General features: G+C 46.3%; 2 protein-coding genes across 2 annotated transcripts in view; one reads left to right on the plus strand and one right to left on the minus strand.

The window, feature by feature from the left end:
* MCMBP (minichromosome maintenance complex binding protein) lies at positions 1-13,982 on the minus strand. The gene is made up of 16 exons (XM_050334496.1): positions 13,816-13,982; positions 13,098-13,183; positions 11,911-12,051; positions 11,560-11,601; positions 11,021-11,122; positions 10,382-10,511; positions 8,887-9,038; positions 8,093-8,193; positions 6,151-6,320; positions 5,128-5,251; positions 4,313-4,430; positions 3,435-3,600; positions 2,146-2,279; positions 1,491-1,655; positions 1,072-1,160; positions 1-375 (listed from the first exon to the last, which is right to left on the minus strand). Exons 1-16 carry the CDS (start codon positions 13,871-13,873, stop codon positions 249-251), a joined length of 1,905 nt encoding a protein of 634 aa, XP_050190453.1. The 5' UTR covers positions 13,874-13,982; the 3' UTR covers positions 1-248.
* Positions 13,857-14,487, plus strand: part of SEC23IP (SEC23 interacting protein) — a 22,009-nt gene continuing 21,378 nt past the window's right edge. Inside the window, 3 exon segments of the mRNA XM_050334491.1 lie at positions 13,857-13,884; positions 13,887-14,081; positions 14,084-14,272. Coding sequence (XP_050190448.1) covers positions 13,872-13,884; positions 13,887-14,081; positions 14,084-14,272 — 397 coding nt within the window. The 5' untranslated portion in view covers positions 13,857-13,871.

A 14,487-nucleotide genomic window follows, 5' to 3' on the forward strand; every position in this document is an offset into this window, starting at 1 on the left:
TTTATGCAACTTCAGTATTAAAGTTTAATATCAAACAATTTGCTCATTGTTACCAATTTTCAATTACAAAACAGGGTCCAAAAAAATTCCATAAAATATGCTGAAGTGGCTGAACAGAGTTAAGCGTGTTCAGGCTGCGAGGGTAAATATCCATAACTTTTTGGTATAAATTATCTACAAAAACTGGTATAAACAATATTCCAATCTTAGTCTGGGCTCCATCTAGGATTAGACGAGTTTTCAAGGTGTTAAAGTTCGTTGCCATTGACACATTTCTGCTGCTGCAGCCTGGCTTTGCGCTGGGCCTCCAGCTGTTTGGCTCGCAGCCACCTCTCCCTCGACAGCGTCGTCTGCCCCGCGCTGAGCGACAGGAACCTGGGGGGACACACAGGGGTGGGTCAGGGCAGGGACAAACCTGCACATCCCACCCCACACAAAGGCAAAGGCAGGGAAAAAAGGCAAATTTAACAGTAGGGTTGACTTTGAAATCTCTAAGTTGTAACTTCCAAGAGCTCCAAACCAACCACTGCGCCTGAAGACGCTTCTCTAGGATTAAATTTTGTTCCCAACTTGGCTATAAGAAGTTAAAAATGTTTACTTTTTTTACTCTAAATTCAGTTGATAACATCACACCAAAAAGGAAATATAATTAACAAGCCTTTTTTCATCTGCAACTTTTAATACCTACAGTATTATTTTTCATTAGATGCTGAGGGGTTTTTTAGACATTATGGACAAACATTTTAGAAAACCTACAAACCAGCACAGTAAGTTTTCCCTCAATGGGAGCTTTTCATGGTTTGACTCCTTTTTTTTTTGGAAACAGACACTGCAAAATTTGTTACTTGTTTTACTTGAGTGAAATTTTGTAACTTTCCCAAAGCAGAGTAACAAAAAAACACTCAAGAGCAATAGAGTAATTTCAACTAACAATAAAAAAGCCACTGCAGGTTTCTCAAGGCAGTATGTTTTCCTTGCAGTATCCTAGAAGTCTCCAGCTGCAGACTGAGCGTGCAGCTGCAAAGAGCAGCTCTGTGGGAAGCCTCAGGCAGGACAAGCAGCAGCACCCACCTCGCCACGAGCAGTGTCTTGTGCAGGTCGTCGGCCGTGATGCTCTCGGGGTCGTTCTTGCGCATCTCCACAAAGTCCTCTTCCACTGCCTGTGCACGGCCAGGAGTTAGGAGAAAACACAACCCCAAGGAGAGAGGAGCTGGCAAGGAGCTCAACACCTCAACTGCCTTTACATCACATTCTCATCTTGGAACAGAACTGGTTACATGGAAGTTACATGTACTGTTTCTTGTTTGTACTATACTCATTTCAGTGGATGCTTTACAAATCCCTGACATGAAAACACTTCTGGTTTGTTTTTAGAATACCTGAAGGAGATTCACTGACAGGGAGAGCAATGGGAAAGTACAGGAACAGTCTATTAAGGTGCTTTCTATCCAACTATGCAGCTGAGAATGTGTTAGTGGAGTCTTCCCTACCTTGGTCACCTCATCAGATATGCTGTAGTCCAGCAGCCTCAGCAAACTCAGGTAAATTCGGAATTTGTTGAGCACAGATGGGAGCACTGCTGTCAGGAGGCTGCTCATGTACTCCTCCATGTTTGGTGGGATTATCTGGGGTTGTAGGTGGACTTGGCAATCTGACTGGAAGATAAAATCACACACCATCTCTTGCCACATCCCATTGTTTTCTATTCCCAAACCAATTTACTCCCAAAGCCAGCAGAAGTCCCTACTGTCCAGAATTAAGGCCAGACAGTTCTTTGAGTGTTCCCCTGCTCCCAGCATGCAGCCTCACTGAAGCAGCAGCCAGCTTCACTCAGGCAGGGGAGCAAAGGCTCAGCTGATGGAGCTGGAGTGCAGAGATCAGCTGTTTGCTAGCCTAGGCTCCCCCAGGGGCAGTGCCAGCTCTGGGGCTCTGCTCCTGTGCCACCCCCTCAGCCCCTGCTCTGCCCCTCCCTGGCACTGGCACTGCCTGACACCCCTGTTCTCCGAGGAGGAGGCAGCAACACTGCCAGTGCCACACAGGCCCTGCCACAGGGCAGGGGTTGTCTGCCCTGGGCCCTGGCAGGGCTGCTCCAGGCAGGCAGTGCCACCTGCATTCCCAATCCCAGAGCATTCCCTGCTCCCGTACCGGCAGCAGGGAGCGGCCCTCCGAGGTGATGAGCACATTAATGTTGCAGGGGAATTCCATCCGGTGGTAACTGAAGTCATAATCCACCTTCTGCCAGGTGATCAGATTGCCCAGCGCCGTCACGTTGTGGACACCTGCAACAGTGGATAACTGCAACCTCCAAGAGTTCCAAACCAACTACTGCATCTGAAAACACTTCTCTAGGATTAACTTTTGTTCCCAACTTTGCTATAAGAAGTTAAAAATGTTTACTTTTTTTTAACTCCAAATTCAGTAGATAACATCACATCAAAAAGGAAATAAAATTAACAAGCTTTTTTTCATCTGCAACTTTTAATACCTACAATATTATTTTTCATTAGATGCTGAGGTTTGTTTTAGACATTATGGACAAACATTTTAGAAAACCTACAAACCAGCACAGTAAGTTTTCCTCAATGGGAGCTTTTCAGGTTTTGATTTCTTTTTTTGGAAACAGACAATGTAAATTTGTTACTTGTTTTAGTTGAGTGAAATTTTGTAACTTCCCTAAAGCAGAGTAACAAAAAACCACTGAAGACTCAAGAGCAATAGAATAATTTCAATTAATCATTTATAAAAGCGGTAATTTAAAAAAACCAGAGCAGGTTTCTCAAGAGAGCATTTTTTATTTTAAAAGGAAGTCACTTGCAGTGCTTTCTTTAACAGAATCACAGAATGTCCTGAGCTGGAGGGGACCCCCAAGGATCAGTGAAGTCCAACTCCAGGCCCTGCAGAGCTCAGCCCAGGGGCACCACAGGTACCTGCACTGTGCTTCTCCACTCACTGAACTTTCAGTAAGTGCAACTCACCTTTTATGTAAGTTAGAATGAAATAGATTTAATTAATTTATGTCTAAAGCTCTGCAGAAAGAACATTACATCAGCTTCTAAGATAGAACCATCCCTTTTTGCACACAGTAATAGCAATCTTTTAATTTCCAGTTCTTGGCTGGGCTCTCAGGGGATGGTTTCCATACGTACAGGAAAAGGACAGAGCATAAGGAAGCAGCACATGCTTCCCACTTCAAACATTACCACAGCAAACTGAAAGGCCATTCTAATTAATCAGAGTTATTTGGGTACTGAGGAATTACCCACATTTGTCCTAAGCTGACTGAGGAGGCTGCAGGTTGCAGGAAGCTTGTTCATAGCACTGAAATGAGGACAGTTTTGTAAGACCATCACCACCGGCACACAATCAGCATCACTCTTAAAACACAGCAACTTCTAACCTGCCAGCTGAGATTCCAAATGCCAAGAAGTGCCTACCTGTTGTGTCGAGCTGTCCTTGCTCCAGCTGGGTCTCATCCAGCACCAGGGAGGTGTTGCTGGCCAGCTGCAGCACGCCCGTGACCAGGCGGTTGGCGGCGTAGTCCTTGTGCGGGATGAAGCGCGAGTGGTTCATGTTCTCGATGGTCATCTGCAGCCGGTGGGACTGCAACGGCAGCACAGCAGCACTCCACACTGCCCACAGCAGCACTCCACACTGCCCACAGCAGCACTCCACACTGCCCACAGCAGCACTCCACACTGCCCACAGCAGCACTCCACACTGCCCACAGCAGCACTCCACACTGCCCACAGCAGCACTCCACACTGCCCACAGCAGCACTCCACACTGCCCACAGCAGCACTCCACACTGCCCACAGCAGCACTCCACACTGCCCACAGCAGCACTCCACACTGCCCACAGCAGCACAGCGCTGCTCACAACCCCCCTCCCTGCCCTGCACACCCAGCACGAGCTGAACAACACAGGGGTGGTTGCAGCAGTACCGTTATTGCCACCCCACATCGAATCACCGGGGGTTTCTGCAGAGCGGTGCCCTCAAGCTTGGGAATAAACCACAATGACACCCTAACTAAGTGTCAAAATACGATTCCAGGGAGATAAATTAAAGCATGCAGCATCTGTCTGTCAGTTCAGTGCCTCTGAGGAGAGGCTTTTACTCCACATTCATTCTCGATGATGTGGCACAGAGACTTGAACATACACCCCTGCTGTTAGCTGCTCCCTCAGAGGGCAGCAGGAGCCTTCCTTTAAACAGCCTGCCTCAGAAATTAAAGAATCAACTAAAGTACTGTTTCTGGGTTGAAACAATGAGAACATCAACCCCCAGAAGCACTGAAGCACCCCAAGGCTTACTGCTGGCACCAGCTGCTGGATGATGCGGTAGATGTGCTCGGTGAAGATGCTGTTCCTGGGACATCCGCTCAAGTTGACTGTGAATTTTCCCAGAGGAAGCACATCTCGTCTGGCATAACTGCACCAAAAATAACAAAGGTTAGCCAAGCCTCTGAGTAACACTGGACACAGGTATCACTCAGCTGGAGTGTTGTGTGGCACCTCTGGGAACCAGCAGCATTCAGTGCTAACACATCTGAGCTGAGCCAGGCTGGAGCTGCTCCTCAAGGCTCTGGCACTGCCCAAAAGTGCCCTCCCAGTGCCTGGGATCCTGCCCTGTGCCTTCCAGACGTTCTGTTCTCCTGGCACTCTACTGTTACTCAGCAAACACACTTCATTCTTTTCCTTTCTCAGGCCCAGCCTCCATTTCCCTACTTATCAACCTGTTCACCTCCTTTACCTGCCCTCAGCTTTCCCCTCCCTCTTCTCCTGTGTATCTTCTCCCCATCCTGGACAACTCTCAACCTTTATGTGATACCAGCTAAGAAAGAAAATACATTCTAGTCTAAGTGTCAGAGCACTCAGTCCCACTAAAAAGAATGAAAACAGAACCCATTTTAATTCTGAAGACTCAAAGGACTAACATTAAATTGGAGTCTGACAACTACACTTAATCTAAGCAAAACACACTGTCTGAAGCGTCACACCTGAGATTTTAATGAGTCATTTCATCCACTGACAGTTTAAAATCAACACAAAATTGCTGAAGAACCCCATAAGCAGAGGTGTCTGTTAGGTGTTGAGTTATCTGAGCTGTCAAAGATGACAATACTCACACTGTAGAGATGAGATGCAGTATAAGGTACTCAGCAGCCAAACTGTCTCCCAGGAGGGCATGGGTGAGGAACCCCAGCAGCTCTGCTCTCACCGGTGACAGCTCAGACATGAAATTAGAAACAACTGACAAAAAACCAGAACACAACAAATGTCAGGAAAGGGGCTGCTTCTCACCCCCTTCCCTCTGTATCTTACTTTCTATTACAATTTGATGAGGAGAAATGTTTATTCCAAAGCAGTCGAGGAAAAAGAAACAAACATTCATTGTTTTTTCCAGCTGAGCAATTACTGGCTTTGGATAACCCAAATCACTCAACATTTCCTTGGAAATGCTTTTCTTTTTTTTAAAATTAGATACTGTGTAATGCATTTGCAGAAGGCTACAAGGTTCTAAACTGGAGCCAAGTTTCTAAAATAATAGCCCACCCATTTTATTTAGAGGCAGAAAAAACCCTCTTACATGTGACACAGCTCAGGACAACCAATACAAGGCACTCAAGGAACAAAACGATAAATACACAGGTTTGCAAGCAATAATTCAATGACACAATCATAACAGTCAAACAGGCCACAGGGACTAGCACAGTCACTTAAAAGCAGAATTGCCTTGTTTTCTGCACAGTATTATTGTTCTTTATATTGTCAGCACGTTTCTTATTTCCACTGTCAGACTGCCTTGGAAATCTAATTTTCCAGCAACTCCATTTGAAAACTAATCAAATCTTATGGCTGAACAGCTCGGTAAAATCCTTGGGCAATCCAAAAGTCAAATGCAAACCCAAGTTTGATATAAATCCTGTTTCTTTCAGCCAAGTACAGCCACAAACACACTACACACAAGCACTGGCAGCTCGTCCGGTCCCGCAGTGCTGAGCGGCTCCTCCGCTCAACAAATAATTGAATAATTATTTTATTATCCAAAGTTTAATCCAAAGCCTGTTGTTGAGGCCTTTGCCTCAGAGCCAGCCATGTCTGCTCCCACGAGCCAGGCCACGCCCGGGGTTTTACAGGTTTTTACTCACAGGTTTTACTCTCCTCTTCCTTAAGGCAGGCGGGCAGCAGGGGGTTGATGTGCTGTAACTTGTGGGCCAGAATGACGTGGATCCTGGGCACGAGGGAGGCAGGAGGGCTGTGCACTCTCTGTTCCTCGGCCGTGTCCATGCACTCCATAGGATCCAGGGCTGAGCTGTCCCTAGGAAAGGGCACGGAAAAGCTGGGCTCACAGACATTCCTCGGGAATTCCTCCCCGTCTGACTGAGGGCAGCTGGAACCAGGCCAGGAACGGAGCAGGTCGGAACAACCGACATCCGCTCCCAGCTCCCAGGAACTCCTCCCACATGCAAACCACCCCCTCTAGGAGTTTCACAGACACCATAAACACCAAATCACAGTTATATAATGGGACAGAAATGCCAAAGCAGGCCTGGCCAGAAAAATCTGGATTCTGTTATTTTCAGAAAATAATCAAATTGAACTTTTCTGGAAAAAAACCCCAAACAACAAAACACAAACAACCCCCCCAAAACCAAACAAACCCACATTTATTATTTGCTGCATCATTTCATAATCTGTAGCTTCAAGTAAAATGTTACACGCTGTTCTGTACAGCATGTACAGAATGAAGTCTAAACAGTAACTTCTAGGAAAATAAGGTCATGATTTGTTACATTTGTCTGTGTAGGAACATGGGGGATTTTCTTATTCCACTGGGTTCTGGAGCCTGACAGGATCTTCTACACAGTTACTCAGTCACTGGCTGAGTAAAGAAACTATGAGTAAATAGATCCAAATGCAGCTCAGCTGGAACCTGCAAGTTTTACCTCTTCATTTAAAAGTTCAGATGGAGGAGCTTTGCTCTCCCTGAACATCTTACAAAATTCCTTCCAGGTGGTTTTCATCTGTCACATAGAAACTAAAGACCCTAAAGTGAGTATATCAGATGATACTAAAGTTTAGCACAAATTTAACCCACTTGTTCTAAAAGCTGACAGGCTTTATAACCTCAAAGGCACTTCAGCAGTTCACCCACACACTGCCCACCCTTTCCACTAAATTTCTTTTGTTTGCACTCAAAACATTGCTAAATGCCAACATTTTGGCTATTTGTGACAGAATGACACGCAGGGGAAAAAGAGCCAACCTGTGACAGAGCAACTGAGCTGCCAGTCTGGGCTGAGCTGTCAGATGATAACCCAGAGCAGCTGGCCAGGCTGAGTTAATTTTTAAGAAGGTGGCACCATAAAGGATTCACACTGCACTCTGGATATTGTACTGATCAGAAAGATAAACAAAGTCACCACCAGAAGTCATTCAGAGTGCAGTGGTTCAAGACATCAGTAGTATTTGTGTTAGACTGGTCAAGAGTTTTGTTTTAAAACCTGACTTCTCACATCTTGGATTAGTTTGTGTTTTGTCAGACAAGTAACTGCAGAGCAGCAGGTGAAAGGGGAGGTTTCTATCAGTGGCATAGCATGATAATACACCTTAATTAACGAAAATATCAACCCAATTTTTCCTCCAGTTGATCACTATCTCTCTCCATGCAAATATGAAAACTTTTTTTTTATACTCTTCTGAAATGTTTATGGTAACAACTTTCACGGACTTAGAAGTTACTGCCAAAGGGCATTTTATACTTTTAGAGCTTATTTGAAAGCTTGTTCACTATTCACTCATTCACTGGAAGTTTAATAGGCATGAAAGAACACAAACCATTTAGCTATAGAAGCACTTTGTGTTTTATGGACTGTACAACAACCTAAAAAAAAAGATGCCCTGTATATCCAAGGGTGTGGATGGACCAGAGCACTTTGGACTGGAGTTTACAAGACACTGACCTAACACTTCCCTTATCAAGCTTTTTGAAGCAGCAAAACTGACCTGTTGAGCATAACTGTTGTGATTTACACCTTTCCTTATCTGCTCATGGGAACAAGCACAGCCTTCATCTGAGGGCAGCCTTACCTGTCCTCACTGTTCACCAAGCTCAGCACGGGATCCACGGACAGAACTCCATAAACCTCCAGCACATCGTTGACTTTGAAGCTCTCCCAGCTCTCATAGACCTGCCCAGAGAGAAACAAAACCAGGGGCAGATGCAGGATGGAAAAGCCTCTCAGTGTGGCCTGAGAGCAGCCTGTGTGAACAGGTCTCTCCCAGCCCTCGGTGTAACTCAGCTTACACTGCAAAAGGCAGTTTCTGTGATTCCCTTTTTTTAATATTAGCACTCTTTCCACACCAATGTTTTATCCAGATTTGCTGAATAAGACAAGTCAACACAGAAACAGCACAGAAATCTTGTGGTGAAGTTTGATAGTCAGTACAGCACAGTAGTGAACCAAGCACTACTTTAAATCCAATAAACAAATGTGTAGTTTATTGGTTTTCTCAGCTTGTTCCATCACAACTTTCTTCCCTTAGAGGAAAAATCCTAAAAGCAGAAATTCCAGAGTCAATACCATCTACACCCTCAAGCATCTAGTACTGGACTGTTTCTTTTTTTCAAACTGTGCTGAAAAGGTGCAAAGTAATAATAAATGCTGCTGAGGGATTTCAGCAGTTCAAATGCAGCACTCAAGAAGAAAAACAATGTAACAGTGAAAAGAAAGAATGCAAAGATCTGTAGAAACAAAATTATTGCCTGGAGAGACAATTTCTGTGCCTATAAAGCTGTCTGCAAGACCAACTAGTCCCACTGTAACCTCAGATTCTGCTCCTCACTGAGGCCCTGCTCATCATCCCCTCTCCACTTGTGTTACCTTGACAAGACAGGCTGGTCCCTTCTCTCCTGGCAATGGGAAATTTAGGTCAAGTGGAGGGGAGCAGTTGGGAGAAATGAGATGATGAGCAGCAGGAGCTTCTGTTTCTAATCTCTTTGGCTCCACACATCCATGGATATCACCTCCACCTCCTGAAAAATACAGAATTGTAGGCTCTTTAAACACCAGTGCAAGACTGAACAGCTTTCTTCAGGGAGCAACATAGAATTAAACTAATTTAACAAGACATTGGAGACAAAAACGTTTAACAATGCAATATATTTGACATCCAAAAAGTCTCACAAATGAATTATTTTATATTGTCAAGTTAAGTGTGAGTGAGAGTGCCAGTACAGATCTATGTGTCTTTGCTACAGATATGATTTTCAAAATGTAATGTTTACAGTGGGTGAATGACTTTTCTCTGAAGTCCATAGGACTACAAAAGTAATATATTTCTGCACTTCAACTTTAAAATCCCAGAGAGCTCTTAAAGGTAAGGATATGCATAAAGAACCAGTTTACATTAAAAATCTCTGTAGATTTTCAGCAATAATACAGCAATAAAAATCTGATCTACAGTTGATCAGTCCTGGGTGCACAGCCAATCCAGTCTATGCTGTCTTGCAAACTGGTAAGAACACAAAAGGAAAATCCTGAGGCCAGCTAATGAACCTGACAGACACAGAACACTGAACTAAGGAACTTCTACATTTTTTTTCTTTAACAGGACCAACAACTTAAACTAACCACTTTCTCTTGTTGAAAAGAAAACTTGCCAAAATCTTCAAGAAGAACCCCATTCCAGTTTAGGTGGCATCTCCACGGCTGAGCATCAAACCAAACAGTTCACAGGCTGATTGCAACAGAAGTAAGAGCTGCACACTGCCAGTGTTGGAAATACCCCCCTCTGAAAAGGTTAAAATGCTTTCTTCAGGATGCTGCAAGTGTCTGGCATGGATCTTGTTCCTCTCTGAAGCTGGATTAGTAAATCAGGTTGGAAGAAGGGGAAGGCTGGAAGATATTTGCTGGATACAAACTCTGCAGCAAAGCAGCGCTGACTGACGTGGAGTTCAGCTTCAATTTACGCAGGAAGAGCCACACACAGTGTGAGAGACCAAACTACATGATTTCCCTCCCATTACTGTGAAATCTGTGATGCAGTGGGAAATTCAACACAAACTGCTCAAGTTCCACCTGCTGCTGTAAATGGTTTGTGTGCTGTTCCACACCAGAGGCACTACAGCAGTGCTGCTGCACAAAGTGCTGCTCTCAGGAACTAACTCCACAAAGCCATGCCAACAATCACACAACACAGACTGTCCCAGTCTACTTTGAATCAACCACTGCTGACTTCAACCAAGCCACCAAATTAGTTCTGAAGGTTGCACCAACACCACCAACACAAACAGCTGCAAATATTTCGGGTTTTAAAACTGAAATTCCTACAATTTCTGGAAAGATATCCTAACTATTCATCAATAGCAACTGTTACCCATATGCTGCTCCTTCTGCTTGGATGGGTGCAGATCCATGTCCTCATCCTCCTCGTAGCTCCTCTTGTGGCGACTTGGGGTGTAGGAAGTTGAAGGGCTGACCCGGGCTTGGCTGGCACTGATGTAGGCGTGAAACTGGGGGTTAAGGACAACCACTCACTGAGCAGGGACAACTCAGGCACAGGAAGGTTTGTCTGGGGTTTTTTTAAACAAAATTCTAGTGTTCTATTTTCAGCAAGACATTAGAATAATGAATCAAACTGTTACCTCTTCAGACACATAAATAACCTGCTGCAGGAGTCTAGAGAGTCAGTGGCTTTTTATGACAACAGAAACTAAAACCCACCAAGTGCTATTGCACCTTCAGTCTCTAAAAGAGGGAGGGTTTTTTTTTCCCTGAGAACGTGCTTGTGGTCAGGAACAAATTAAAAAAGCAAGAATCTTCTCTCCCACACCTCATTCATTTGCATCCCCTCTGTGCACATAACACACCACCAATTTTCCCTTTCTTCTCTTTCTACACCTACCACCTCACCTGATCCACCCAGGAAAAGAACCAAACCACTTTAAGTAAACTTGTCTCCTTAAATCTAACACAATCAGTGCTCACCAACCACTAACAGAGTCAGAAAGGATATTTCTTTCACCCATGCAGATTCCCCAGGCACTGGAACGCAGTAGAGAGTCTGTCTCTCCGAGGTGACTGTTTGTGAGGAGTTCAGATCGATTTCCTGCTGAGGCTGCGATGCCAAGGGAAATTCTGTTCAAAAAATCTGATTGCAGGTTTTTTTTAAACCAACCCCACAGATTCAGTTACTCAGCCAGAAGTTACAGCTAACATACTCATGGAACAGGGAATCCAAACAGTCTCTAATGCTTTGGTTCCAAGTGCCCTGCACTGCCAGGAGTAGCTGTTTTCCACAGCAGTCTCAGTCACGGGCACTCCCCCCTCAGACCAAGCAAAACAAATTTTAAATACAACAGGGACAGCTGGAAGCCTCCTGGAATTAGAATGCCAGGGAGCAGTTATGAATACTTTGCTTTCCAAACCTGAGATTATTTCTGCATTCAGCAGTATCCTCAGGAATCCACTGGCAAGCACCAAAGAAGTTCTATCACACTTCTAAGTGGCAACTTTCCAGCTAATATTTCAATCTGTGTAACTTGTATAACTTACCCCACATTCTGCCACATCTCTGTATTTGCCAAAATGCAAAACCTGTCAAGAAGGAAAAGGCAGTGCAGTCATTCCTTTTCTGACAGCATCCTGAACAGGAATCACCCCAAAATCACTGCAGTCCAACCCCCCACACAGACACACTGCCAAAGCTTGCTTTAATTGAATGCTTTCCTTTCCTCAACAGAAATGGAACAAGTGATGTATTAGTGATGCCATTTGAGCCAAACACACCTCTTACTAAATAGTGCCCAGACTCCATAGGTTTAACCTAGGAACTAGAGAAATATGAAACTAGAACGGGTAAAATGATAAACATTTATTAAAATAATAAATCAGGGTTTCACTTACACGTGCATTTGTGTTTGGGTCAACTGTTTCATACACTGCCATGTAAAACTCCGGATCAAACATATCTTGGACCATGCAGCGGAATTTCACCAAACTGTTGGGTTTCAGGTAATGTACAGGAACATCATTCAGTGATGGCACCTGGGAAAAACCAGTTTATTCTATACAACTGGGATATGTTAACTGATGCACTGAACTCAGCCAAAATCAGGTGGTATAATTTGAAATAATGAGACTTGCAATATGAATAGCGTTTTCTAAATCTGAAGATCAACTTGTTGAAAAAACTCACATTCAACATTAAAATACAACAAAAACCAGAAGTTTCCCTATAGAGAATGGCATTTTAACTAACATATCTCCTCAAGTTTCTCTTCAGTAAGAAAATGTGCTTTCAATTCCTTCTACTGTTGTCAATTTGACTTGATTTTTTCCCATTTGCACTTTGATTAAAACTATAACTGAAACATTAAGTATGGGATCCTCTTACTGACAGACAAAGAAAAAAAGAAATCAAATAATTTTCACTTGTTTTCTCAGCCATAAGTGGAACAGATTTGATATGAAACTTTCTAGTCCCCTTAGCAATGTTCCACCTTGCCATTTTTGCTACAGCCTTTTAAAAAAGTATCAGCTTTTGAACTTTTTTTTAAACCTTAAGCACAGCTTCCCTGCTGAACTGCACAAACCAGCCCAGCAAAGCACAGTTTTAGCAGAAAAAGCGTTTTTCTTTTTTCCTAAAACCTGAAAGCCCAGCTACTTCTTCAACCCACACAAGGTTTGCAGCACGGAGATCAAGAGCTCCCGGGAGAAGAGGTTTACAACCTGCAGCTGAGGAGCTCGTGGTGCACAGAGTGCAGGGACAGGCACTCCCAAAACGCCAATATTTGCCAGCTCCTGCCATCTACTGACTGTGCTGCCGAGCCGCAGGGCCGGCCCGGGGCAGGGGCTGTGCTGAGGAGAGGGGATGAGGGGCTGAAAGCCCAGCCGGGGTTCCCCAGCCTGGCTCTGCACACAGGTTAAAGCAGCACAGATGGAAACGACACATCCTGAAGGCTGGGCCTGAAGTTCGGCCCCGCACTCATCATGAGAAGGGAGAACTTCTCCAGCGAGAGTGGCCGCAATAAAATGTAAACAATGACGGAACTTGAGGAAAGTGGAAGTGTAAAAGAATCAAACGCTCTTACCCAGTTAGTAGCGTTATTTTCTTTTAATTTTTCCTTGAAGTACTCGGTTACCTTCTTTTCCCAGTCAGAGTTTGGAACATTTTGGGCTACAAAAAAACCACATTTACATGTGCATTAGCACCGATAGCAGACCTCTGTCATTCTCCCACAGCATTCTCACAACACAGCAAACAAAGCAAACTTTTACTTCTATTTCTGGGAAACAGATGCAATTTAGACCACGGATGAGTGCATTTTAGTGCAATTTACGCCTCTTGTAACTCATGGCTTGCCATTTTACAGGCTTCCAGGCCAACCAAGATGCACACAGCCGTTCTTGGGAGCGAGGAAAAGCTCCACAACCCCTCAGGGAGAAAGGGCAGGAGCTGAGGTACCGCTTCCCTCGCGGAAGGTTTTTATTTCGATATCCGTTTAGTTCAGATCGAGCCTAGCACAGAAACAGCCGCGATGATGGCACGGGCAACATTATAGCAGTGATCGGCAGCGCGTGTGGACAGCACGCGTTGTTCCCGAAACCCAAAGATACACGAGATACGTGAGATGCAGGAGATGTAGATGAGAGATATATAAGGTACGTGAGATATGTACGAGGTACAGAAGACAACACAAGCAGCCTCGCCGCTCTCCCGCCACCACCCCGCCAGGGAAAGCCCCGTCCGGTTCCGGGCGCCCTCAGGGCGCTCCCGCCCGGGCCGCGGGGACGCCGCTCCCGCCTCACCGAAGAAGCCCTGCACGATGCTGAGGGGGCTGTTGAGCCAGTCGCCCACGCACGGCATGGCGGGGTCGCGCCTCGCCGCGGGGCTGCCGGCTCCTCGCGGCCACCGCCTGCCTGCCCGCCGGCTCCCTGCGGCCACCGCCTGCCGCTCGCCAGCCCTGCCCGGGCACTGCCGCTTCCTCCCGCTCCTCCTCCCCTTCCTGCGGGAATGGCGGCGGCACCGCCTCCTGCCCCTCACGGCTGCGCCCGCCGCCATCTTGGGTGCGGGCGGAAGGGGCCGGGGCGGGACGTGGCCGGGGCGCGGCCATGGCGGCGGCGAAGGCCGGGGGAGGCACGGCCGGCACCGGCACCGGCACCAACCTGCTCTTCTCCTCCTCCGCCACTGACTTCAGCTTCAGCGTGCCCTTCATCCCCGTCAGCCAGGCGCCCGCCGCGCCCGGGCCCGCGCTGCTGCCCGCCGGTACGGAGGGAGGGAGGGGCAGTGAGGGGTCCCGGTGGTGCCGCAGCCCCCGGGGTGAGCTGAGGGGCCGGGGGAGCCGGGCCGGGCTGCCGGGGGGCTGAGGGGAGCCCCGGGAGCCGGGCGGGGCTGCCGGTGGGGCTGAGGGGAGCCCCGGGAGCCGGGCGGGGCTGCTGGTGGGCTGAGGGAGCCCCGGAGCCGGGCAGGGCTGCCGGGGG

The sequence above is a fragment of the Myiozetetes cayanensis genome, unplaced genomic scaffold (genome assembly GCF_022539395.1).
Source record: "Myiozetetes cayanensis isolate MyiCay16 unplaced genomic scaffold, myiCay2020 scf10, whole genome shotgun sequence".
Lineage (NCBI taxonomy): Eukaryota > Metazoa > Chordata > Aves > Passeriformes > Tyrannidae > Myiozetetes > Myiozetetes cayanensis.

Bases quoted from the DNA above. Each gene is read 5' to 3' on its own strand.
- MCMBP (XM_050334496.1), bottom strand. From the start codon at position 13,873: ATGCCGTGCGTGGGCGACTGGCTCAACAGCCCCCTCAGCATCGTGCAG. The intron at 13,184-13,815 runs GTGAGGCGGGAG...GTTTTTTTGTAG, and splicing joins CATCGTGCAGGGCTTCTTCG to CCCAAAATGTTCCAAACTCT. The intron at 3,601-4,312 runs GTAAGCCTTGGG...CTGCCGTTGCAG, and splicing joins TCCAGCAGCTGGTGCCAGCA to TCCCACCGGCTGCAGATGAC.